Source organism: Poecilia formosa, unplaced genomic scaffold, assembly GCF_000485575.1.
Source record: "Poecilia formosa unplaced genomic scaffold, Poecilia_formosa-5.1.2 Scaffold99, whole genome shotgun sequence".
NCBI classification, from domain to species: domain Eukaryota; kingdom Metazoa; phylum Chordata; class Actinopteri; order Cyprinodontiformes; family Poeciliidae; genus Poecilia; species Poecilia formosa.
This window is the reverse complement of record NW_006800038.1, coordinates 1531194-1558277: the sequence shown is the minus strand read 5'-3', so window position 1 is coordinate 1558277 and position 27084 is coordinate 1531194. Positions and strand designations below refer to the sequence as shown.

The following is a 27084-nucleotide window of genomic DNA, read 5'->3' as shown; positions in this document are numbered from 1 at the left end:
TCACATCATTTCATTTCCAGCTATGACCTGTTTTTAAGGTCTGCACCTTAAAACAGGTTTTAAGGTTCAGACCTGGAGGCGTTGTTGAATTATTACAGCATGTAACCGAAAAGTTTTTGAAGATTTGAGAAATCTGGATTTTTTCCCACCCAGGGCAGCATTTCAGGGCCCCCATACATTATTATTTAAAAATGGTACAAATTCCATCACAACGACGTATTAATAAAATCAGCTGAACAACTGATGGGAAATGTAAAATGACGCGTCGCATTTCCCAAATTTATATTTAACCCCTGAAAATGGGTCAAAACTGAAACAGAATCAGATATTTAGCGTGATTAACCCCTTCAGTCGACAGAAACATGAACTAGAGAAACGAACCGGCCTGCTGGTGGGTGTCACAGGGGTCGAGCGGAGGCGAGCTCAGGCTGAGGGAGCAGGCTGACGACACCTTCCAGGCATTTCCAAACAGGTGAGGGGTGCTCTCGATCATTCCTGAGGGAGATCTGCAGGAAATCCAGATCACCACATGGAGCGTCATCAGACATTAAAACAATAATCTGGGTTCTTCACAGCAGACATACACAAGTTGGAGAAGTCATTCTTCCTTAATATTGATTTTAAAAAAAACATACTGGTTCCACTGGGAGATTATTCTGACATTCTGACATTTTTTCCATGCTACAAGTAAAAAAATCTACCAGTGGAAGTAGATCCAAGGAATTATTGATTTTGAAAAACCTCCTGTCTCTTTTTGAAAAGTTACTAATAAGCTATTTAAAAATTTTTAAGTGCACCAAGATATTTGCACTAGAAACTAGACAAAAAGTACTTGGTAAGATTTTGTGTTTTTGCAGTGCAGTTCTCATTTAGCGCTTTAGCATTTTGGCTACCTTTGAAATGTTTGAAATGCACTTAGCTTCTCCTAAATTAATTTACTTAATTGCAGGGCTGGATGATATAAAAATGTACCACAATGTAGGTATTTCTAATCAGTCAATACTGATAATTATTGATTAGTTTTTTCTTGTTCTAGATATTTGAAATACTGCCAAACTGTTTCCTGTTTTATCCAGTTTCCATTCCATCCCATTGTTTCAATTTTTAAGTAGAATGACTCACAGTGGTGAAACATTAAACTGCTGCAGTGCAGTTCCTCAGCAAGTTGTTGCTAGGTAACCAAAGAATGAATGAGTTGCTAGGCAACCAGAGAGTGAGAGAGTTAGNGCGTCGCATTTCCCAAATTTATATTTAACCCCTGAAAATGGGTCAAAACTGAAACAGAATCAGATATTTAGTGTGATTAACCTCTTCAGTCGACAGAAACATGAACTAGAGAAACGAACCGGCCTGCTGGTGGGTGTCACAGGGGTCGAGCGGAGGCGAGCTCAGGCTGAGGGAGCAGGCTGACGACACCTTCCAGGCATTTCCAAACAGGTGAGGGGTGCTCTCGATCATTCCTGAGGGAGATCTGCAGGAAATCCAGATCACCACATGGAGCGTCATCAGACATTAAAACAATAATCTGGGTTCTTCACAGCAGACATACACAAGTTGGAGAAGTCATTCTTCCTTAATATTGATTTTAAAAAAAACATACTGGTTCCACTGGGAGATTATTCTGACATTCTGACATTTTTTCCATGCTACAAGTAAAAAAATCTACCAGTGGAAGTAGATCCAAGGAATTATTGATTTTGAAAAACCTCCTGTCTCTTTTTGAAAAGTTACTAATAAGCTATTTAAAAATTTTTAAGTGCACCAAGATATTTGCACTAGAAACTAGACAAAAAGTACTTGGTAAGATTTTGTGTTTTTGCAGTGCAGTTCTCATTTAGCGCTTTAGCATTTTGGCTACCTTTGAAATGTTTGAAATGCACTTAGCTTCTCCTAAATTAATTTACTTAATTGCAGGGCTGGATGATATAAAAATGTACCACAATGTAGGTATTTCTAATCAGTCAATACTGATAATTATTGATTAGTTTTTTCTTGTTCTAGATATTTGAAATACTGCCAAACTGTTTCCTGTTTTATCCAGTTTCCATTCCATCCCATTGTTTCAATTTTTACGTAGAACGACTCACAGTGGTGAAACATTAAACTGCTGCTGTGCCAGTTCCTCAGCAAGTTGTTGCTAGGTAACCAAAGAATGAATGAGTTGCTAGGCAACCAGAGAGTGAGAGAGTTAGTTGTTGCCACCAACTTAGCTTAGCTAAAGGATTAAAGGATTTTTTATTGTCACCTTTGATTGTTTGTCGTACGAAATACGGAGTCGGGTCCCAGAATAAGAAATTTATCACACAAATAAAAAATAAATTTGTGTAATAAATAAATAAAGTAATATCATAGTAATATTAAAATATTAGTAAAGTAGTAAAGCCTTTCCTCTGCCTACATGTCCCAGAATGCCAAGCGGTTCTAGATTGGAGTTCCAATTCTATATATTGAATATTCTATCAGATGTATTGATATTGATCATGTATCTATCTTGATATATATTGTTACTGATCAAACCTACTTAGCAGTTTTATAAACTTTCAGTTGAATAAAATTTGACATCTGTTAAAGTTCTGATCCATTTCTGATGTCAGCCGTACGACAGCGATACCAGCAACCCGTCCAGTTCCCATAATTCATTGCATTTTTCTGCTTGAAATGAGATTAGCCACTGAAAGGTGGCATCTTCCTGTGAACATTACGCACAAACAGCTATGCAATGTAAAGGGACGGCTGTAGCCTCAGTTTTCCTATAGCTGCCACTTCAGCCACCGGCGGTGTCAGACAACATCCGGCACATTATGGTCGGCACAGTGGAGCCCCTTTTCCACTAACAGTAAATTCCTTGTTGGAGCGGCGTGTCCAGTCGGGCGCTCATCTGGCCGGCCTAAAAGAGCTGATCAGAGAGCGCGTCTTTTGATGCCGACTCGTGTGCATTACAGAGGGGAAGAGCACTTCACCTCCCTCCTGTCACCTGAAACAGGAGTGCGCGCTCCATCGCTCTTAATCGTCGAAAGGGGAGGAGGGAAGGGTCAGCGGAGGGTGAAGGAGGGGTCAAAGGTCAGCCGTTGCACACTTACAGGAAGTCGTCTTGAGTGTTGCCATTGAAGGTGCCGCACAGCCCCACCGTGTCGTCTTTCCACGTCTCGTCGGCCTGCAGGTAGAGACGAAACTCCGTCCAGCTGTACTGCAGATGCAGGCCAAACGCCGTCCTCACCTGGAGGAACATGGACGACAGCTCCTGGATGTGGAAGATGTCTGTGGGAGAAGGAGAACGAGGACATCAAGGCTGGCTCCACATCTGGCAGACTCAGGCAGGGACCAAAACGGCAACATTTATTACATTTTCAGCTGCTGTGGTTCTGTTTCACATCGTCAAACAATTCAATCTAATTAAAAACCTGTTCCCCTCCTCGCCTGTAGGGGCACTGGACACAAAAACCACTGAAGGAAAAGACCCAAAAACCTCTGAATGAGACACTGAACACAACTTCCTTCATGATGAAACGTAAACCAAAAAATGCAGGATTTCTCTTTTGATTTTGGTTACAGACCGCAAACCATTTCTCCCGCTAGCTCTAGATTAGCTTGTTTTTGTTGTATTTATCCAGAATGCCCTGCAATGTAGTCCACTTCCTGCTTTTGGAGCAGTCATGCCACTGCTGCCAACTTATGGGCAACTAAAATCAGAAGGTACACTGCAAAAACAAAATCCTACCAAGTATTTGTGGTCTAGTCTCAAGTGCAAAAATTTTAGTACACTTGAAATAAGACAAAACTAACGTACAAGTACATTTTCAGAAAGATATAGCAACTTGTTTTAAGTAAATAAGACATTTTTCTCTTGCTATAAGTAATCTGCCTGCAGATGAAAAAGGCAGTACTTTTTCATCAAAATTAGGGAATTATTGACTTAAAATATCTTGCTGAAAAGTTACATTTAAGTTAGTTCTGTTTTACTAAAATAGTTGCACCAGAAACTAGACCAAACATAGGATTTAGTGTTATTGCAGTGTAACTCTCTGTGCTTCACTGAATGGAAAAGTCTTTCCAACCTGTGTAAAATGATAACCTGAGTTTCATTTAACTGCATTGAACTCGATTTATTTTGTAATTTCAATACATCATTTATTCCTGCATTTATTTGATGAAATTAAGGAAATATATTTTTATTAATCTAGTGGAGTTATGATTGTTGGTTACACAAACAGAGGATGTTATCAGCCAGCTCCTGGGACAGAACATAAAGTATAAATGTTGATGTTATTCATTTATGTATCAAGTATCACACAGTTTCACATTAAACAGACAAAAGAGCATTGATTTGACCACCAAGACGCCGGCGTGTAATGAGAGCAACACTCAGAGGAGACGGCATTTTCTCCACACAATGCAGGAACTGAACAGCTCTGCATTGGGAAAATATTTCCTCAATAGCACAGCTGTCATTCAATCTGCCTCCAGCATGAGTGCTGAAAGAGTCCTGGACGAGACAATGGCGGACGGCGATGAAAGACGAGGGACAGTACCGTCAGAATAGGGCAGCGAGACGCGGTACTGGCCGGCCATGAAGACCTCGCCGACGTGACTCAGTGTGATCTCAGTCCTTGGATCCTCGTCAATGACCAGGTTAACTGATTGGATGCAGGCCCCGTCTAGATTCTGCAATCGAGACAAGATGGACGTTTTTCCAAACAGAAGAAGATTCAGGAGACACAAAGAGCAAAAGTACAAAAGCAGTCAGGATGAAAAACTCTGTCCCACAAAATGAGGTAATGTGGATACGGACCTTTAAAAGGAAACTGACACATTTAGCAACAATAAATACACTTTTCTTCTGGAATAAAACAGAAATCCAGGTTGCGGCTGTTGGAATCGGGTCTGTGCAAACTGCGACGCTTGTCTGTGCAAACTGCGACGCTTGTCTGTGCAAACTGCGACGCTTGCAATGTGCACTAAGATGTGCAACTATCTTAGTGCACATTTAGTGAAATAAGACAATATTATCTTACAAGGCACTTTTCAGCAAGATATAAGAGCTTGTTTTAATATTTCCTTAATATTGATAAGAAAGTATTAGTTCTACCTGCAGATTATTTCACTTACTTACAACAACAAATAATCTGCCAGAACTTTTTCATCAATATTCAAGATTTATTCGCTCTTTAAATAAGCTCTTATTTCTTGCTTTAAAGTTACTGTAAGTTAGTTTTGTCTTACTTCAAATGCACTAAGGTAGCACTGATCAGACTAAAATCTCATTATTTAAGAATGATTATGTGAAAAAATTGTAATAAAAATGTTCTGTAAAGCGAATAAACCTTTCCTAACATGTTTAAGGAAGCATAACAGGTCACCTTTAGTGTAAAATCTGCCAATTTAAATGATAAAAGCTGCTTCACTTTCGCTTCTGAAGTGCTCTGATGTTTTCAGATGAATCATTCCTTTCATAAGTGGCTCCACAGCCCAGAGGTTTTAGCGCCCACCTCTACCCTCCCCACTTTACCTCCCCTTCCCATCATTCACCTCCTGCTTCTCCTGCATAACCTCCTCTCTGTCCAGAGCCGCCGGCCGTCCCTCTCCCACGGCTCTGTCAGTCGGGCCAGATAAGCTAATCCTGCTGGCTGTTAGAGGTCTCTGCTCTGATGAGTGGGACATCTTATATCTCGCCTCTCCCTCGCTCTGCTGGGAAACCCAGCGGAGAGGAGAAGAAGCCCTCAGTCTTTTGTCACTTTTCTTGCTCATTATCTGCTCCTGCAGTCAAAACCTTTGACTCAGCAGGGATTATTGAGCACTTAAATTCTGATATGATCTACATGATGGACAAATTGCAACCCGAGCCAACAGGAGCCACAGTAAAAGAAACATCAGGTTAGGAGTGACTCACGGCTCCGCAGGGGGCGTTCTGGATGGTGACGGCGAATTTCCCTGAGTTGCGACTTTTGGCGAGGACATACTGACATGTTGCAGGGAAGGTGAAGATCCTCCCGTCAAACGACTGGAAGTACATATCGCCTGTAACCGAGCATTCCCCTGGAAAAAAGCATTTTTCAACTTTACTTCTGCACACGAATATGCAAAAACACAACTTCTTACTAATTATTGTTGTCTAGTTTCTAGTGCAAATAGACAGTAAGGCTTCCCTGGTAGATGACTAATAAAAAGTTTATAGAAGTCATTTATAAGCACATCATAAATAATTAATAACTGTTTATTATCCATTAAGTAAGAGTGAGAAGGAGGCTGTATGCTAAATGCTTCTTGTGCTTACAAGGTAGAAACGTTTAGTGTAAATAAAACATATAGGTGAACAGATTTGGTTCACTATTTGGCAAGAAACTGGCAGATTTTGTCTCCTTCTCAACCTTCACTTTCCATAATGAAATGCTTAGAGATTAATTAATAACATACTTATTAGCATTTATAAGAAGAGCCTTATTGTAAAGTAGAACCCAAATATCTTAGAACAATTGGAATAAGTCCAAACTAACTTTTTCAGCAATGTGAGTTTATTTTAAGAAAATAATTCCCTTAAAATGATAAAAAAGGGACAAGTTATAAGTTAAATCATCTGGCAGTGGAACCTCTACTTTTTAATCAATACTAAGGAATTATTTTTTTAAAACGCACTTCTATGTCTTGCTGAAAAGTTACTTTTAAGTTGGTTTTGTCTTATTTCCAGTGTAATAAGATATTTGCATTAGAAACTAGATCTAAAATACTTGGTAAAATGTTGTGTTTTTTGTGTATTTTTGAATATGAATTGAATTTAATCAATTAATCGTCAGAATAATCTAAAGAATATTCGACACTAAAACGATCGTTAGCTGCAACCTTACTGTAAAGCATTTACAAACTATGAAAATAAGTTATTCTTGTATGACCTTTGTTAATTAAAGGATCATTATTGCATGCAGTTGGAGGAAAAGCACAAACCTGGGCAGGTGTGGTCGGTGCAGTTCCACACTCCACCCACACATGTGCTGCAAAGAGAGCAGAGAAATCCACAGGTGGATACATGAAAGGCTGAGCTAATGGCAGGATTACTGGCAGAAACTGGACACACAGGCGGTCAGATCCCAGCAGATTAAAGGGACCGAATGCAGCTGTTAGGAAAAGAGCAGATTCTGTTTGCAGGAATAAAAAAATTAAACCCATGGACAAACATTGAGTTAATTTATTAAATATAATCAAATTAAGTTTGTCAAAATTTAATTCATTTACTTTTGTTTAACTTAACAAATTTAATATATCTACTTGGATAAACTTAATTTTATAACTTATAACAAATAAACTCAATTTGTTTACTTGGATCACCTGTTTTCTGACTTTAGCTGCTCAACCTCTAAGCCAGCTAAGCTAGGTTGAACTCACTCACTCTTTGGTAACCTAGCAACAACTTGGAGAGTAGGCTCTGGTTACCTAGCAACAACCTGCTGAGTGGTAGCAGAAGCAGTTTACGGTCTGGAATTAAAACTGTGGATAAAACAGGAACGTTTCAGATATTTAAAACAAAAAACTAATCAATAACTATCTATAATCTGCAAAAACACAAAATCTTACCTTGTATTTTTTGTCAAGTTTTTAGTGCAAATATCTTTGTACACTTGAAATAAGACAAACTAACTTACAACTAACTTTTTATCAAGATATAGGAGCTTATTTTAAGTCATTAATTCCTTAATATTTATACACAAAAGTGCTAGTTTTCACTTATAACAAGACATTTTTCACATGTTAAAGTGAAAACATGTGAAAAATGTTTTTTTCACATGTTTTCCAAATCCAAAGGGCTTGGATTTGGAATATTTTCATCAATATTAATGTTTATAGACTTAAAACAAGCTCCTTATTTTGCTGAGAAGCTACTTCTAAGTTACTTTTCTCTTATTTCAAGTGTACTAATATATACTTGGTAAAATTTGATGTTTTTGCAGCGTATTGACAGATATAAAACCCTTATACGGTGATACGTTTTTCAGTCATATCCTCCAGCCTTAAATTTAAATTAACATTGAAAAGTTTTCAATGCAATACTTTGAAACAGTAAAAACCAAAATATTTAAACCAAAGCAGAAGGGGGAAGTTATTTGATGCTCACCAGTTGTTGCATTCTTCCTGCAGAGTTTGTCCAGAGGGATAAAACATGCCGTGGTATTCACAGGGACAGTCAGCCGGGGCCACACAACTCCCTTCCTCATAAATCAGACCTGGGGACACATACACAGAAAACTCGGGAATTAAAAAATATAATAAGTTACTGTGATAACAGTAACTTATTAAATAAATTGGAAAAACTTTTATTGAATAATGCATCCAATAGTTTACCTTCAGGACAGTAGCATCCATCTAAGCAGGCCAGCTTGCTGTCTATGCATGTCCGCTCCAGGTTGCATGTCTCTGGGCAGCAGCTGATGCATTCCCTGTACTGCAGCCCCAGAGGACACTGCTTCACTGGTCACAGAAAAAGAGTTTCAAAACATTTTGACTTGAAACAGTCACAAATGGACTGATCTTGACTGTTTTTCTCAAGAAATACCTGCAGGGCATTAAGAAATAGGGATGTCCCGATCCGATCACGTGATCGAAAATCGTGGTCTAGATTCGATCAGAATGCGGCGTACATCCGGATCAGGAATCAGTTTGATATGTATAATTATTTTAAACTCAAATAGGAATAACAACAGTTAGTATCTACCTTTATGTGGTGGTAAGGAGTCAGACCAGTCAGACTGTCTGAAAACACCACATGCGCAGCACTTTGCAGCAGTGACTGCCGTAAAGTGAAGCAAAATACGCATTAGCTTGAAGTGGGAGTACAGCTGCTAACTTAGCTACGTCTTAGCCAAATTTAGTGATTTACTATTTCGTTTTTGTCGGTAACTTTGGTAATGGCTGACATGACACAACAATCAAAGCTAGTCATGTCAGCCATTACCAAAGTTACCGACAAAAAAGAAATAGTAAATCGCTCTTAATGTCGTTCTCAGTTCAATAATAATGAACTGACATTTATGGTGGTATCTGAAAGTAACACCAGCTGATAAACACTTAATTTACAATTAACAAGAAAACAAGTTTGATATCTTATATTTCCCCAACAGCCATTAACAGGAAGAAATTAACAATTATTCGTGCAACAAGAACAACTGTTTTTCTACATGTAATATTATCTAGTTTTATTATTCAATGTTATTTTAAATATATATATGTGTTTTTGTCATGCTAGTTTGATGCTCTTGGGGGCCCTCTGGTGGTGTGGGGGGCTCTAGGCAGCCATTTAACTCACACTGCATATTACCCGCCCCAAATGGTTGGTAATTTTGACAGAAAATCAAATCTTGCCAGCTACAAAGCTGCACATCAGAGCATGATTAGTAGAGTTTTGTTGTTTCTTGACTAAATGCGAGTGAAAGCGTACCACACTGAGGAATGTGCTGCCTCCAGTTGTGCAGTGGGTGGTCAGCATGGGCGCAGGCTCGAGCGTATTCGCTGAACACCTGGCATACCACATCGCCGCTGGGACCCGACCTTCAACGGAGTGAAAAGACAGAAAAGGACTGTTCGAGCGGAGCCAGGAGAGGTGTGGTTACACAACCCTGGTTCACTGGGCTGGTCCGACTCAAAATAACAACCCAAAGCCTGCGCTGCCGTAAGCAAAAAGACAAATCACTGAGGCTGTGGAGCAGATTACTGGGGCTGAATCAATTTCAAAAACACACAAATGGGTGCAAATATAACACAAACAGGCATTCCCTAGGTCAGATCATTGTAAAAAATGACAAAAAGTTCAAAAATGTCATTGTAAAATTGAAAAAAATCCAGCTTTAAGTTTAATTAACTATTCTTAACTATTAAGAAACTATTCCAGATTCTCCATATCTCCTTATCTATTATAAACACCAAACTGCAACAATATAAAACCCTACCATGTATTTTTGGTAACTTATACTTTTCAGCAAGATACAGAGGCTTGATTTAAGTTAATAATTCTTGAATATAGATTAAAGGTCTTGATGCTTTTAATGAATTTATCAAACTAAGCTAAATAGTTTTTAATTAAAATGACCTAAATCTTATTTTTATTTTTCATAATTGAAAGAAAAATGCTCTATTATTTAATTTTAATTAGTATTTGGAAATAATCAAACTGGTAAAATAAAAAATAAAAGATAAAAAAAATCACAGTATTTTGTTTCTCCTTATTTTTCTTGATGATTTTTGGCCCTGGTGACAAAAATTTTGGACACCTGTGGTATAGTCAAAGCCTTGTGTTTCCAGGAGGATAAAATAAAAATAATTGCAATCTCTTTCAGCAGTAGAGTTTGCAATCGGTTGTTCTTACATGCAGAGGTCGTTGGAGCAGCTGGCCATGTAGGACAGCGGGCTCACAAAGTCATGGCAGCTCTGGAAAGGCGGGTCCAGCAGCGCCGCACACACTTCCTCCACTTTCTGCAGCCAAAACAAACCAAAAAGAAAAGCTTCTCCAGACAAAACTGTAAAATACATCAGGCTTTACTTTGTTTCAGGGTTGGATGTGGGAATTATTCATCCTTCTTTTCCTGTCTCACCAGGAGGATTTGAGTTTCAACACCAGCGCAGGGCGACGGGAACGCAGAGGGAACATGGGGACATCGGTCCTGGTGCGGCTCCATCTCCATCCAGCTGTTCCCAAACATCTCTACGTCTGGAGTCAGCACACCTGAGCGGCAGGAAAACACTCAGCCTGAGTGTGAGCTAGCTCACATTTTACATGTTTTTATACTTCAAAAAGCAATGCTGCTTCTAAAAGCAGCCCAAGCACTTAAAAACATATATAACTTTAACTGTTTTTAGAAACAGTTGGAAGAACAAAAACATGCAAAAAGGGAATTCTGCACAATAGGTCCCCTATAATGATTTTTAGTGTATGGAAAATTTGCCATTTCAAAATCTTTCAACGAATCACATTCAACGGGCACTGCACCGTTACCTAGCAACCTGAACTGAGCTCCAGTTCATTTGGTCAGCTGGTTTTACCGCTGTACAATGGCTGCTGGAAAAGATAAAGTGTTTTGTTGTTGACTTACTATCCAGAAACCAAAACCACTTGCCACATTCTTGTTGGTTGCACAGGAGGCTGCACTTCTGCTTTTCAAAGATGTACAGTTGTAGAATTGAGAAACTGTTTGCAACCATTTTCCCATGCAAGTGTAAACGTTGAGTTGGGGGGCGTGGCCAGCAGCAGCTTATTCATATTTCAGGTGACAAGACGCCATAAATTAGACTAAAATTTCATTATCTAAGAATGATTGGATCTATCCTAACCTTTTCAAGGAAACAAAATTGGTCAGCTTTAGGTTATTATTTACCGTAGCTCGTCTTCAGGTCGTCCTGAATGTCTGCATTGAAGTTTCCGCACAGGCCGCAGGTCCGGCCCACAAACTCCGGGCTGAGTTTAATGTAGACCGATCCGCTCCGCCCCTCCCAGGCCAGCGTGAAGCCCTGCTGCTGCGTCACCAGCACATACTGGGAAATCTGCTCCAGATGCAGCTCATGGATGTGATGAGGAAGCTGCAGACTAAACAGATAGATTTTCATATATGAAGATGTAAAGTGAAGCACACAAACAACAAGCACTGGTAGGTCTCTAACCTTTGACCTTTGAAGGTAACACTGGTGGCGTGGAGTTGTATCTCGCCGTCCCACGGCAGGAAGAGGCTAACGGACCGCTGACAGGCGTAGGGAGCCGAGCCGCAGTTTGGGTCATTGTGGACCTGCAAATGTCCAGATCCAGGAACGTAAACGTCTCATCAAATAAAGGCCAACAGGTTGGCTTTAGAAACTACTGCAAAGCTGCTGCAAGCATTATTTAAAAAACTAAACACAATCCCAGTACTCCATTAAACAATAGCAGTAAGCAGTGTTGAAATGTTCGGTTTAAAACCAAATTTAATTTTCTGTTTTTTACATGGCTATCTTCAACTAAGCACAGAATCCCCTGACAACACTAAATAGCTAACTAAATATTTAGTTACCAAGCTAAACATTTAGTTTACAAGCTAAATATTTAATTTCAAACTAAAGATTTAGCTCAAAACTAAATATTTAGTTAGCAAGCTAAATATTTAGTCTACAGCAAAATATAACTTGTAGAGACTAAAACAAATTCGAAGGATTTTGAAAAATGCACCGTTTTAAAATGAAACCTGATTTTTAATCAGCTTATAATTTTATGTCCTTCACTGAAAAGCATTGGTTTGTTTACCAGGAAGAAAATAGAATCTAAAGTTTTGCCATCATGTTCTTGGTTGTGATTGTGATTGAAAAAAAAGATCAATCAGTAATCAAAATGCGTGTTTTGGTTTTCCCAGGCAGAGATAAAGTATCTCCTGCCTTTTCGTGGAAACAAAGCCCTCGTCTGTTCCAGGTACTTTCAAGGCATTCTGGGAAATTGCAGTATTTAAAGGTAATTGACTCTAATTATCCTTTGAATTAACTTAAGAACAAACTTTCCTCAGGCTGGGATTGAAACTAAGAGGGTAATGAACCAGATAGAAAACCTTCTGAGCTTCTCAAAGTCGTGAGGATTTGTTTAGTGTGAACCAACCTGGACAACAATGCTGCCCTGGGTGGTTTCCTCGCAGTCCCGCAGCAGCGTGTACGTGCATCGGCCAGGGAAGTGGAAGTAGAGACCGTCAAAGGTCTCAAAGTTGTACTGACCCCACGTCCTGCAGGTCATCTCCCTCTCAAAGCCGAGATTTGGGACTGGGCAAGCAACGAGAAAATAATGAAAATATCTGTTGAAATTATTATAATCGTTAAAACACAATGCACGAGTTTAAGGATTTTCTAGACTGAAAAATGGGAATAGATTAACCAAAGTATTTTAGTGATGGCTGCTGAACACGAATAGGTCAATAACTCATCATTCCTGTTTGCTGACAAACCTTAAAAAATTATTTACTTTAAGAAAGCTCCAATATTGTGCTAAAAATTACTTGTAAGTTAGTTTTGTGTAATTTCTAGTGTATTAAGATATTTTCACTAGAAACTAGACTAAAAATATTTGGTAAGATTCAGTTTTTGTAGTCAGGACCTTCTGGATGCTTAAGGTTAGCATTAGCATCAATTCTAGAAAAAGTTTGTGTTTTTGATTATTGGCCAATTGGAACTTCCCATATTGTGCAATTTTAATGTGGAAAATTTAATGCCATAGAAATAAGTAGGTTTAATATCCATCAGAAGGGTTTTTTAAGGATAAGCAAACTGAACTGATTAAAAAAAATTGTGGCTTAATGCATCAATGCTAAGTTTGTAAATAATTTTGTGCAACTAATTCTTGTTTGCGTTAATTATTGCATTTTTTTATTGTAAAATTGTAAATATATCTACTTTCTATTTGATGTTAAAAACAAAACAAAAGTAAATAATTTCTTTCAACATTACTATTACCACATTATTTCTGAAGACAAAGACCCAAAAGCAGAGCAGTGAGAAAAATCACTTTTGCAGATGACATTTTGATGATGTCATAAAACTGATCTCTCTATGAACAGCTTTAATTTCAAATTGGCCTGGCTCTTACGCTATGAAAAGTGAAAATATGCTAAATGTATGAGTTTAAACTGAGAGATTTATGAAAGTATTTGCTATGAAATGGAGAAAAGAGAAAGCAAACTGACTCTAACTTTCTGTTTTAAAATGAATTTATGTGAATTTGGAGACATTTTGTGTGGTTACCTGTCTGACATCTGTGTCCAGTGGCCTGAAACAAGCTGCAGTCACATGACTCTGTCAAATAGCACTGTCCTCCATTAAGGCAGGGATACTCACATGGCTCCCCTGAGAGAAACCAGTAAAACCAGTAATTACCAGGCAGCCAGTTGGAACAGAAACATTTAAAGAGGATTATTTCTCCTTTCGTTTTATTTCAACATTCTAGATTCAGCAATGTGTGTGCTGTGGCAGCAACAGATTACCTATTTTAATAATTTGCTTAATTTGACCACCAACGTTGGTCCCCTCAACTTGCATTAGCACAATCTGCTAGGTGGGCTTTAGGTTTCTCTGGCCAGTCAAGCGCATCATGCACAAAAGCACATATATGGTAAAAGGGACAGTGGAGATCACTCAGATCTATCACTCAGATAAATTGTTCACTGACACCAGGGAGTCTTTAAATAATAATAAAAAGTCTTCACAAAGATAAAACATTAAAATGGAGCTTCATCGCAAACCATAAAACTGGCCACAGTTTGATTACATTAATGATAATAAACATCTATATTCAAAAAATTGTGAACATTTTTTAAAGGAGAATAAGAGAAAAGTAAAACAAAATGAAGAGAACTGAAGGAACTGCTTTTCTCTTGCATTCTACCTGATCACCAGCAGGGGGCAGTGCCATTTGTCGTTAAAAGGGATGATATCAATTTCTGCCATTCGCCATTTTGAGGCAAAATGGAGCCATCATGGTCCTTTCAAATTGGCTAAACATCAACTCAGAGAGACTTTTCACACGCTCTTTGACAACCAAAAATTTTAAGTAACTTTATATTTGTACTCGGCTATAAAAAATTTAAAAAAACGTACATAAATAGTAAATAGTAGGAGGTCGCTGGGAGTCATTTTGGTTTGAAAACCTAAATATGGAAAACGCATGACGCACTTTATGAGTCAATCTGTATTTTCCACAAAAGTCGGAAACAACTACTTACTACTTTTCTATATATTTTTTAAACTGTCTTCAAGTCCTGACAGTATGAGACAGATAATCTATGAAAAAAATCAAGCTCCTCTGCCTTCACCCAGTTCTCCCAGTCCTAACTAGAAATAACCAATCAGAAAAGGGAGGAGGGTCTTAGTGCTGTTAATCACCCTCCGTGTGGCGCTGCTCATTCTACTCCAACTTCCTCTCTGGTAGCAGAGCCTGTCATGAATGCTAAGGCTAGTTAGCATGGCTGCCGATGACGGCACCTAAGCAGTTTTTCTATAACGATGACTTGTTTCTCCACCATTAGCTCATTTAGTAACGCTTACACCAGATTGATTGACAGCGGTAAGATTCTTCTCCTGGTTCTGATTGATTGTTTTTGGCTCCCTGCCTTCTGCAATTCTTCAGAAGGCAGGGAGAAGGTGGAGGATGTTGATTTTTTCACAGATTATTTGTCTCATATACAGCTATGTTAGATGGTTTTAACAAATATTTAATAAACATATTTGGCATCAAAGACACCTGATAAACAATAAAATGTCTAAAGAAAACCAGTGAAACTGGTTCAGTTCAGGCACTTTGGAAAACATTCATTCGTTCTTTCTTTTAAAACTTACCTGGTATTCTACGTTTTGAAGACTTTAGGGTCTCCTTTGCCTTCCTGGTGAGCAGCAAGGCATTAACCGGCCGATCATCTGGTGAAAAGGCAGCCAGGTTTCCTGCCATTGTTGAACCAGTTGCCAGTTGGTTTAGCAGTAAAGACCCATTCAGTGACTGGTCTGAGTTTACCAGGGTTTGATTATTTGACATCCGGTTGTGAGATGTGTGTGCTAAAGCCACCGAATTTGTCACTGATTGATCAGCTGGAGCTGAAGTAGCTGGAGATTGGCTAGAAAATGTCGTGAGATCGGACTGGCTTGTTGGTTGTGATGAAGTAGCTGAGGGGCTCGGTGATGTTTGGCTGGATGACAGTTGGGCTGATTTTGTTGTAATGCCATCTGGATATGAGAGCCTGGGAGGTGATTTATTGACTGCTGATTGGCTAACGGGCTCTGTACCTTCCAGTGATTGTCCAGATTTTGCTGTGATTATCGGGGAATGGTTTGATCCTGTCTTTTTAGATGATGATTTTCTGGACTGTGCTTGAGCAGGTATTTGTTTTTCAGGCGACTTTCTGGTTAATGTTGTACTCTCTACTTGTTGGATGGGGTGTTTTGTCTTTCTGGCAGGGTGAACTGGTGCAGTAGCACTGTGTTGCAATTGGGATGGTTTGGGATCTGTTGGTTTGGTTGGTGCTATACTTCTTGATGGTTTGGACATTACCGATGTGGTTGAAGACTGAGTGGTTTGTGTTATTCTATCTAGGGACTGGTTTTCTGATGAGGCAATGCTGGGCATTTGTCCAGTAGGTCTTATTCCCTTGTTGACAGATGCGGTGTTGGTTGACAACTGATTTGCTGGTTCTCTGGAAGTCGCTGATTTGTTGTTTTGGGTTGTTGTGATGGGAGATTGACTGATTGATGGTTTGGTGGCTGGTGGTTGGGTGGGTGGTCCATCTTTGTTGTGTGGTGTCATTTTAGTGGGCAGTTGGTTTGTTTGACTAATTGATGCAACAGTGTTTGTTGTTGGTTTGGAAGTCACTTTGGTGGCTGACAGTGGGCTATTTGGTTCTATAGTTGATTGACTGGTAGATGTGGTCGATGGGTTTTGGGTGAATGGCATGACGTTGACATCTGATTCGCTGGTTTTCACAGTTTTAGCTGTGCTGCTTGTTGATTTATTAGTTTCTGTTGCTATGCTTGATGATTGACTGGTCAGCCTCATGCTTACTGTTGACTGGCTGGTTGTTTGAGATTGGATACTTGAAACTAGATCGGCTAGGGTTTCGTCTGACTGAATTGTCTCTGTTGTTTGGCTAGTTGACTGTTGTTTGGGCTTTGTTACTGGGCTGACTTCTGAAGGGCTCGATTCTTCTGTAGATGATTGACTGATAGATGTTGTGGTTGTTGGGTTTTGGGTTAAAGGCACGACGTTGATCTGTGTTTGGCTGATTTTCACAGTCTTGGTTGAGGCGTCACCTGACTTACTAGTTTCTATTGCTATGCCTGATGATTGACTGGTCAGTCCAGTACTTATTGTTGACTGGCTGGTTGTTTGAGATTGGAAACGTGAAACTAGACCAGTTTGGGTTTCGTCTGACTGAGTTGTCTCTGTCACTTGGTTGATTGGTGTTGCTGTTGACTGTTGTTTGAACGGCGGTACTGGGCTGATTCGAGTTGTTGTTGATGACAGACCAGCTGAAACTGGGCTGCTTGATGAGTGACTGATATTCTCTGTGGTGTGTTTCAATTGACTGGCTTGTCCAATGTCTTGGGACTGGCTGGTCATTGGGTTGGTTTGGGATTGGACTGGGTCAGTTGTTTGGCTCGTTGACGCTGTTGTCAACCTTTGCTGAGTGTGTGGCACTGGGCTAATGTCTGACTGGTTGTACTGTGTAATCACAGCAGTAGGCGGACCAGATCTGGTCTGGAATTGGTTTGATGGTCCGTTCTCAGTCAATGATTGTTTGGTTGGTGTAGTGATTTTTATTGATTGACTAGTTGTTGGTGGTTGATTGGTTGACAGATTGGTTTGGGATTGGTTTAGTTCTGCAGTCTTAGTTGGTAACCAATTAGATGAGGTAGTGCTGACCTGTAATTGACCGCTGGTTGGGTGTCTAGTCTCAGTTACTGACTGAAGGGACGGATGGGGGTTATTTTCTGTATCGCTCTCCACATCTTGGCTGCCAGTTGTTGATCTTGAGGATGATTGACTCATCAACGGTACAGATGATTGGTCAACGTTTTGGCTCCACAAGTCGTTTTGTGTCCTCTCTATCCTGGCAGACGTCAGGTTGGATGCAACAGTCCCGCTAACCAGTGATCGCCTGGAGGCTGAAGTGTTTGTTTCTAAAGCAGAAGCAGCTGAGTGCAGGTTCTAGAAGGAGAGAAACTGAATCATTAAGTGTTTCAAGTAACTTTCAATTCAACTTTTTTTTTCTTTTATCTCTTAAAAAGTTGAACTGTGTGGACAGTATTGGCTAAAACACACATTAAAATGAAGGCCCACAGAATAATTCACACTAGGCCTCTCGCAATAAGAATAAGAAATTGAAACGAGCTCAGTAATTTCCATTTGTCTGATTCATTATTTCTCTTTTTTCTCTTTCTACCAGAAACTGGACGATAAAAGTCTTCAGTCTGGTGTTTTAGTCTCAACCAGACCTTTCTTTAAGGACAATTTTGTTTATAGATACCTCTTAATTAATTTTATTTGTTGTTTCTGTTTATTTATTTTGTACATTTAAATTGTCTTCCATTTCCAGTGTTAAATGTTAATTTTAATTTAAAGTTTATTGATATTTGGGAATGCCATTATAATTATATTACTTGAAAATGGTCTCAAAACAACATTATAGTTTATTACAATAATTTGTGAGACAATTTATTGTCCATCAAAATTTGTTATAATGACATTTACAATACAGTATCACAGTACAGAAAAATATATGTGCAGTGTTATTTAAATGTAACTTTAAATAAAATTTAAAGTTAACTGGAGTCTGTACACTCCAGTTAACAATTAATCGATTACTAGATTAGTTGACAATCATTTCAGTAATGGATTAATCTGATTAATTGTGATTAAAATGGCTTCTCTACTTTTTTGCAGATGTGCAATTGGGGAAATGTTCCTGTTTGAATTATGTTGAAGAATAAAAGCGACACAAAAGCAGGTCTGGGAAAAAAGGATTAAAAGAAGGAGAAGCCTTTGTTGATGATTCTCTTTTTCATCCAGGTCATCTGAGCCTCGCTCTCCATTTTGACGCATAATCAGGTGTGTGATCATCTGAAATTTCTAATCATGAGATGTTTTCCGTCACGGGGAACCATTCTTTCAGAATTGCCAGGGATAAAGAAGCAATACTTGGGTATAAAATTGATCAAAAGTTGGAATTCAGATCATCATCAGATTTGATTTGGAAAGATTTTCAGCTTTCGTTGATCGCCTTGTTCCAACAGTTTGAGCCTCCCTCGATACCTGAGCCCTAAAACGAGGCTTTCATCTCGATGAGCACAAACAAAGCAGATGGCAGGGGGCCGCGGTGGGAGCGTGACCACGAATTATTAATCACTGATCAGCATCAGAGATCTGGAAATAGAACACACACAGTTCGGCTCAGAGATCCAGACGAGCTTTTGACCTCTGACCCGTTGCCGCTAATTGCATTGTTGATGAAGGAGCTCCCATGGCGTGGACCGGATTCTCACGCCTCCTGGTACCGAAGGGAGGCCCAACAAAAGAGAGACCAGATAGCGGCTCGGATGGAGGAAGGGCGAGACAACAGAGCAGCTACTGAATATTCCTGCTGGGACACACTGACATGTCTACCGCTGAGGAGCAAATGTCACCGCACTGCAAAAAACACTAAATCCAACACAGTATTTTTGGTCTAATTATAATGCAGATATCTTAAATAAGATAAAACTAACTTACAAGTAACTTTCCTTCAAGAAATATGAGCTTGTTTTAAGTAAATCATTTCTTAATATTGATGAAAAAGTTCTAGACACCGCCATGTTTCCTTTTATTTACTTCCTTGATAGGTATTGATGTAAAATTAATTTAAATATAAAAGGACACATTTTAAAGCTGTTTCTACCTTTTACAAGTTTAACGTAAGAAGATTTTTTTTCTGGTATACTGAAAAAACTAAATTTAATAAAATGTATATGTTTTATATATCTAAACTTTCAAGGAACTTTTAAAGAAAAAATAGGAGCTTCTTAAGGTAAGCAATTCCTTAATATTGCTAAGAAACAGGTACTGGATAAATACAACACTCATTCAGAATTAGCTAATCAGAGCCAGGAGGAAAGTGTTAACAATGTCAATCATGCTTGTGCACGCGCCTTGCTCTTTGCTAAATGGTTTCCTACAACATAGCCTACCATGAATGCTAAAGCTAGTTAGCACATCATAAACAGAAAAACAACTTTCCAGTAACAGTAGGTTGTTTTTCTGCCATTAGCACATTAAGCAGGATACACAAGCATAACTTGCAGTGCTAAGACTCTCCTCCTGTTTATAACGTGGAGCAGCACATTACTCAGACTGCTTAGAGAGAATGGATAGCAGATTGATCTTTTATCTGTCTCATATTATACTGTCGCCATGGTTTTAACAAATATAGAAAAAACATATTTTTATAACCCTGAACCTCTAAATATTGTGTAATCTTGGGCAAGTGTTAATGATTGGCATTCTTATGTGTATTTTAGGGCTGAAAAACGTATCGCGATATAAGCGTTTCGTATCAGTCTGCATTGATAATTATTGATTAGTTTTTTTGTTTTAAATATCTGAAATACTGTCAAACTGGTGACATTATCTTTCCTGTTTTATCCAGTTTTTTCTCTCCACTGTTTTTTTTTTAGCAGTTATGAAGAATGGTGGCGGAACATTAAACTGCTGCTGCGCAAGCGAACTCAGCAGGTGGTTGCTAGGTAACCAAAGAATGGTTGAGTTGCTAAGTAACCAGGGAGTGAGAGAGTGAGGTGATTCCACCAACCTTGGATCAGAGTTCAGTGAATATATCCTTTCAGATCTATTGTCTATTGATACCGATCATGTGTCTATTGTGATATATGTTGTTGATTTATTGATTGATTGTCTGGGTCCTGATCTATTTACAACAGCACATCTGTCATTGAACGTTGCACTGCAAAAACACAAAATGTTAGCAAGGATTTTTGTCTAGTTTCTAGATTAAGTGTCTGAGAACCCTTGAAACAAGACAAAACTAACTTATAAAAGTAACTTTTCAGCAAGAAATGTGAGCTTGTTTTAAGTTAATAATTTATTAATATTGATGGAAAAGTATTAGTTCTACTGCAGATTATTTAACTTAAAACATGGGAAAGTTTTTTGTTAAAAGTGAAAGTATCCGCCAGAGGAATTTGTACTTTTTCCTCAATATTAAGGAATTATTGTCCTATATTTTGCTTGAAAGTTGTTGATGCAAAATGTACTAGTTTCACTTATAACAAGACATCTTTCCCATGTTGGAAATGGAACTAGCACTTTTTCATCAATATTAAGAAATTATTGACTTAAAAAAGTGTCTATACTTTGCAGAAAAGTTACTAGTAAGTTAGTTTTGTCTTATTTCAAGATATTTGCAGTAGGACGTAGACCATAAGTAGTTGGTAATATTCTGTGTTTTTGCAGTGAAGGAGCGTTTCCCCTCTGAAGATGCGAGTCGGGCTGATTTCTCTGTGATCTGTGACCGTGTGTTCGCCGCTCCAAGCGGCTCCATCAGCATCAGTGATCAATGCGGCGGCCTACCTGCCCTCCCTGGGAAGCGGTGTCCCATTTCTGATGCTTTATCCTGCTGCTCCCGCTGCAGGGACAGAGAGAACAACGAGACGTTTGTTCCTGCTGACCAAGCTTTCACTCTCCGATCCCCCCCAACTAGACAGTGGAAACCCACCACCGACCCAGGAACCATCCCCGCCATGCAACAAACAGCAAAACAAATACCACAGATACACTCAAAATATGCATAATTAACAAACTGAAAATACACAACATTTTATGTATACTTGAAATAGGACTAAACTAACTTACAAGTGAGATTGGCACTTATAAATTATAATACTTTTTCATTAACATTAAGAAATTATTTATTTAAAACAAGCTCCTCTATCTTGCTGAAAAGTTACTTACAAGTTAGTTTTGTCTTATTTAAAGTGTTCTAAGAGATTTGCACTAGAAACTAGACCAAGAATACTTGGTAAGATTTCGTGTTTTTGCAGTGTGATACCTGAAAATGTTGCTATTTTTAAACAATTGGTTTAGTTTCGATAAAAAGGAATATATAATGGTTGTCTGATGTTTTACTGGTTAAATTGCAAGTTTTGTTGATACCATTTTGCGCACAAACACAAAATCTTAAGTGTTTTTGGTCTCGTTTCTATTGAAAATATGTTAGTATACTTGAAATAAGACAAACTATCCTACAAGTAACTTTGCGGGAGCTTGTTTTGAGTAAATAGTTTCTTAATATTGAAGAAAAATTACCAGTTTAATTGGCAGATTATTTCATTTAGACATTTCCTTATCTTACTAGTGATACAATCTGACAGTGGAACTAGAATGTTTTCTTCAATATTACAGAATTATTTACTTAAAGAAGCTTTTTTTCTTATTTCAAATGTGTACTTGGATATCTGGACCAAATATTCTTCATTTTAATCACTAAAATCACCAAAAATTGTGTTTTTTAAAACTCAACAACAAACTTATTTCAAGTCTCCTAAGATCTTTGAACTAGAAACTAGACACCATTACTTTATAAGATTTTGTATTTTTTGCAGTGTACAACACACAAAAAGGAACAGTACACTTTCAAATTCACATTTCTGCTTCCATTTTTTTAATTACCAACATTTATCAACAAGCATCAACAAACAGCGGTTCTGGTTTTTCATCCATATCAAATGTCACGCTGCATATTACACTGCAAAAACACAAAATCTTATGTATTTTTTTGTCTAGTTTCTCATGCGAAAATCTGAGTTTGCTTGAAATAAGTCAAAACTAGGAACTTTTTAGCAAGAAATAGGAGCTTGTTTTAAGTCAAACTTAATTAAGTTTTAGTTCATGTTTTCATAGTTAGATATTCATCATCAAGATAACTTTTTTTTGTTATAATGTTACTTTTTTTTCTGAACGACTGTCAGTAAATTTGTGGTTTGATGTCACAAAGTAAATAAAATCATGGCCCAAGAACAGATCCCTGTGGTATTCCTGGCTTATGACAATAAAAACTATTAAAGGTAAAATATTTCAGCTTTCCGGATTTTCTGTATTTCTGTGACCAGCAAATCGTTTCAATAAAAAGAACATTAATGCTCAGTTACTTTTATCAAAAATGTCAGCCTTATCTTTATTACATAACTGCATTAACAACCATTCCCCATTGATAAACAAATATTCAATTTAAGATCTTTTTTTGGGCTAAATCAGATATTGAAATTCAGACGTTGGTAGTAACTAGCTACATTTACTCAATTACATTTACTTGAGTAATATTTTGGAAAAATAAGTACTTTTTCTTTTGTAGTACTACTCCTACTTCAGTAAAATATCTGAGTAACTTCAACACATGCAGAAAAAAACATGTTGCAACCAGAAATACATCAGATGCAAACGTAAACATACATTTTACATCAAAATGAGACTTCCTGTTTTTAATCAATCTTTGTTTTTCTAACGTTTTGCTTCCAAATATTTGTTACAGGAAAAGACCCCATCCAAGCACATTTACTATACTAGTTTTATAAGTTTTATTCCTTAAAAGTGATTTACTAGTGTTTTTTTCTCCTTAATTTGTCATTCTGTCATGGTATTAATTATTTGTATGACATAAAATACCATAATTTATCCATAACTTTGTACTTTTATATCTGATTACATAATTGTAAAATATTGAATGAGATGTTATGATGTGCTCCAGTTGTCTTTTTGCAAAATACTTTTACTCTTGCTTTTTAATTTTACTTAATTTAAAGAAAATAAAAATAATAATAAAGTAGTGCTACTGTGGAGCATCATTTTTCCTCTGTTTAAAAGCAATGCTTATATATTAACTCACTTATTTAATGGATCCCAGTTTGAATCGTTTGACCTTTCAACACCTCTGGAAAGATTTGCTGAAATAAAACAAAAATAGTAATAACAATCACAAACGATGCATAAATTAAATAGTAAAAAAAAAACAAAAAAAACAAGTAAAACAAGACCAGGTAAAGTAAGTTTTGGGAATGAAAACACAAAGCTGCGTCTTGAAATCGCTGCACGTGAGACTCACCTTGATAAATGAGGATGACGTAAACAGTTATTAAAGAGTGAGGCGGCCTCTTCCAGCTGCGCGTGAATAAATCGGGATCCATTCGTGATCCGGTCAGGGAACCAGTCGGGATCACCTGGTGAAAACCCTCCGACTGGACTCCACGCGGCGCTCCATCGGCTCATCCTCCGGCTGCCCGTCGCGCGCCTTAAGAACCGCTGCACCTGCTCATTAGCATAAAATATGCGCCGGTAGGCGGAGTCTAATCTGCCCTGCTCTCATTATCGGACAGAAAAAAATTACTTTTTAACTTGATAGCACGCAGGGCCACAAAAACGGTGCTTTTTAAAAGAAGACATTTTAAAACAAAGTTTTAGTGTGTTTTATTATTATTAATTATTATTATTATTATTATTAATATTATTTTAGCAGTTACAATTTTATCAAAATTAACAAAATGGTCAGATTTTTGTAGAAAATAGATGTGTACATGCATGCAAAACGCAAAAAAGGCTCTAAGTTTATAAGCTGTTTGGGCTGATTAAGAAGTAAGATTTGCTTTTCAGAAAAAGAAGGTAAATGTTTGTGGTTTTAGTCACCAAAATTATAGATGAGTGCAAAAATGTCATTAATAAATGGGAATCTATTTTTGTACCTATTTTTTTATAAAGAAAATGTTATAAATTAAAAAAAATGTTGAAAATGTTTCAACAATTGGAGGAATTTGATCCATTTGGGCCGCCCAAAATCCAGGCCGCACTTTGTACACCATGGATATAGGAAATACAAAGATTTATTCTCAAAAATCATCTGTTTTATTTAATTTCTTAGACACAAAATGACCATGCTGCGCTTTGAGCAGCAGACAGTGCCTTCTAGTGGCCATTTAATATGTTGTTCGATGAAAACGTCACATAAATGGCAACAACACTCAGGAAAGTTGTTTTACTTTAAGTAACAACTATTGATTTAATTAAATAAGTGTAAATAAAAATATTAAATAGAAATTAATTAAATCATTAAAATGTTTTGTTTTTACAAATAATGTTACAAATGTTGAGTAAATTCAAATAAATTTTATAGCAAAAACTGATATTTACTAAGAATCTAAAAAAAAAATGTTGATATTACTACCTAGATAAAATGGAGTTTGGTTTACTAATTGCATGAATAATATTAAGTCAGATTTGCAATTTCAAAAATCAAAACATTTTCCTTTTCAAGCTCAGAAATTTTTTAGTTTTTCTTCCTTATCTAATATGTCGTCCTAACATGTCGTTGTACTTTTATGATCAGCAACAGAAACTTCAGAGTGGTAATATCACCACTCCAGTGTCAAAGACCTGCATTTGCATGTGAAAGCGTGTTTTTCGGCAGAGGAAACACTTCCTGTGTCCGTCAGTCAGCCAGTCTGGGTAAAAAGGCCAGACTGACGCCTCAGAGACCTCAGATGCTTTGTGTGGCCAAACCAGGAAGAATCTGATTTCATAAACGGAAAGTCGACCTGCAGAGAGCAGCCAGGCTGCAGAGGAACGAGAAAATCAAAAACACTCACTGTGCAGCTCTACAATTTATGCAAAGCTACATTAGTACAGGAAATTTGGGCTTAATTTACTTCCATATGCTTCGACTAATATCTTAGCATTTCTACAGACTAAAGTAAAAAGCTGCATTTAAAACCTATGAATAAATCCAAATTTACAGACTGAAACAAGCTGTTGAACTCACACATAATAGTACACTGCAAAACAAGATATTACCAAGTATTTTTGTCTAGTTTCTACCGCAAATATCTTGGTACACTTGAATTAAAACAAAACTTACAAGTAACTTCAGTAAAAAAAAAAGAGAGCTTGTTTCACTAAATCCTTAATATTTATGTAAAATTTCTAGTATGTTATTTCAGTTTATGCAAACCAAAAACATTTTATTTAAATCAACAACAAAAAAATCATGAAGCTTTGAAACAAAATCTTTTAACGTAACGAAATTTATTATTGCTGGTCTGTACCCATCAGGTTTTCCACCTGCACAATTTTCTGATTCGCTCGCAGACTAAAACCAGCTAAACACGCAGGACCTGCATGTTTATGCAGCTTCCATCTTATTTACTTTATGCTTTCAATTTTTACAACCTGCACATAAAAAATAAATCAACATAAAATCAGGTGCAATGGAAAAACAAAACATTCAGTGTGAGGAATTTGACAAACTCAAAAGAAAAACACAGTAAGAGTAGATGAATGTCAACTTTCAAAGATCAATGAGTAAACACTTTGTTGTGTTTGAGTTTATAGAAAAGTTCATAAACAATCAGCTGAAGGAAATCTTCTGCGCTCCATTTTCAACTTCAAGCTAAAAAAGACAACAAACAAAAATGGAGGAAGTGGACCAGCAACCCCAAGCTAGTAAATCTGGATTAGTTAAACACATAAATACCAAGCATGTGTTCATCTCAGCTCCAACAGAATCATTATTTTCAGAAATGTTTCCTTATATACACGAGTTTCCCACACAGGGATCGCTCCACATTTAGTCGGTTTTCACACATCTGGCACATGACGTCTTCAGAGTTGTTCATTTGAGCAGAACCTAAATGATTTTACAAAGTTTTTCTACAGAATCAGCAGGAAAAAAAGCAGAAACTGACCTGATATGCACTGCAAAAACACAAAACTGAACTAAGTATTTGTGGTCTAGTTTATAGTGAAAATATCTTGGTGCACTTGAATTAAATGTTTTTTTATAAGTGAGATAATCTTCCAGTCAATATTAAATAATTGACTTAAAACAATATATCTATATCTTGCTGAAAAGTTACTTGTTAGTTCAAATGTACAAAGATATTTGAACTAGAAAAATACTTTGTAAAATGTTGTGTTTTTGCAGTGTAACTCACCTGTTTCTCCTAAAAACTTTACGTTTCTACAGACTAAACATAGTAAGTAAGCGGCCATGTGAAACAGCGAATTAAAAAGGTTCATAGTGTGTGTGTGGATCTTTGGATCGAGTCCTGTAAGCCGATGAGCTCTCGGCGTTATCTGGGCCGGTGGTTGGCCAGCAGGAAGTCCTTGTCTTTGCAGGTGAGGCAGAGTTTGAGGTTCCTCAGGGAGCCGCCCGCAGTGTAAAACGCCCAGACACCCATGAAGAACATGATGATGTAGGTGGGAACCAGGCTGGAGACGTACTGCGGGTTCTGGAAGGTCTGCAGGGGAAAAATTTACAAATTAATCATCATTTCTCATTAAAACTTCTTAAAATTCTCATTTCAATTTAACTTTGAAATATTAAGATGTTGACAACGGATGTGAAAAAAAATTTATCTGCATATAAATAAAAGGAAAAAAATATATCGGTAGGTGATAAACAATTTAGCTCCACAGAGGCCTGGTAACAAGCAATTAATTTGATTCAAGTGTATGGAGCTAAATTGGTGCCATTAAGTTTGTTTAATTTTTTTTTTCTAAACTGTCAAAATTTTGAAAAACAAAAAAGG

At 37.5% G+C, this 27084-nt stretch overlaps 2 protein-coding genes across 2 annotated transcripts in view; both read right to left on the bottom strand.

The window, feature by feature from the left end:
• Nucleotides 1-23835, bottom strand: part of otog (otogelin) — a 63043-nt gene extending 39208 nt beyond the window's left edge. Inside the window, exons 1-18 of the mRNA XM_016674720.1 lie at nt 23610-23835; nt 23394-23451; nt 21083-21137; nt 15313-17671; nt 13723-13824; nt 12590-12747; nt 11635-11756; nt 11352-11560; nt 10572-10702; nt 10346-10452; nt 9422-9531; nt 8329-8454; nt 8102-8210; nt 6937-6983; nt 5888-6033; nt 4530-4662; nt 3081-3258; nt 1347-1471 (exon numbers count right to left, since the gene is read on the bottom strand). Of these exons, the coding sequence (XP_016530206.1) occupies nt 1347-1471; nt 3081-3258; nt 4530-4662; nt 5888-6033; nt 6937-6983; nt 8102-8210; nt 8329-8454; nt 9422-9531; nt 10346-10452; nt 10572-10702; nt 11352-11560; nt 11635-11756; nt 12590-12747; nt 13723-13824; nt 15313-17671; nt 21083-21137; nt 23394-23451; nt 23610-23691 (4357 nt within the window). The 5' untranslated portion in view covers nt 23692-23835. The remainder of the gene's footprint in view (nt 1-1346; nt 1472-3080; nt 3259-4529; nt 4663-5887; nt 6034-6936; nt 6984-8101; nt 8211-8328; nt 8455-9421; nt 9532-10345; nt 10453-10571; nt 10703-11351; nt 11561-11634; nt 11757-12589; nt 12748-13722; nt 13825-15312; nt 17672-21082; nt 21138-23393; nt 23452-23609) is intronic.
• Nucleotides 23836-26555: 2720 nt separating this feature from the next.
• aph1b (APH1B gamma secretase subunit) overlaps nt 26556-27084 on the bottom strand; it is a 5956-nt gene continuing 5427 nt past the window's right edge. Inside the window, exon 6 of the mRNA XM_007558805.1 lies at nt 26556-26793. Coding sequence (XP_007558867.1) covers nt 26626-26793 — 168 coding nt within the window. The 3' untranslated portion in view covers nt 26556-26625. The remainder of the gene's footprint in view (nt 26794-27084) is intronic.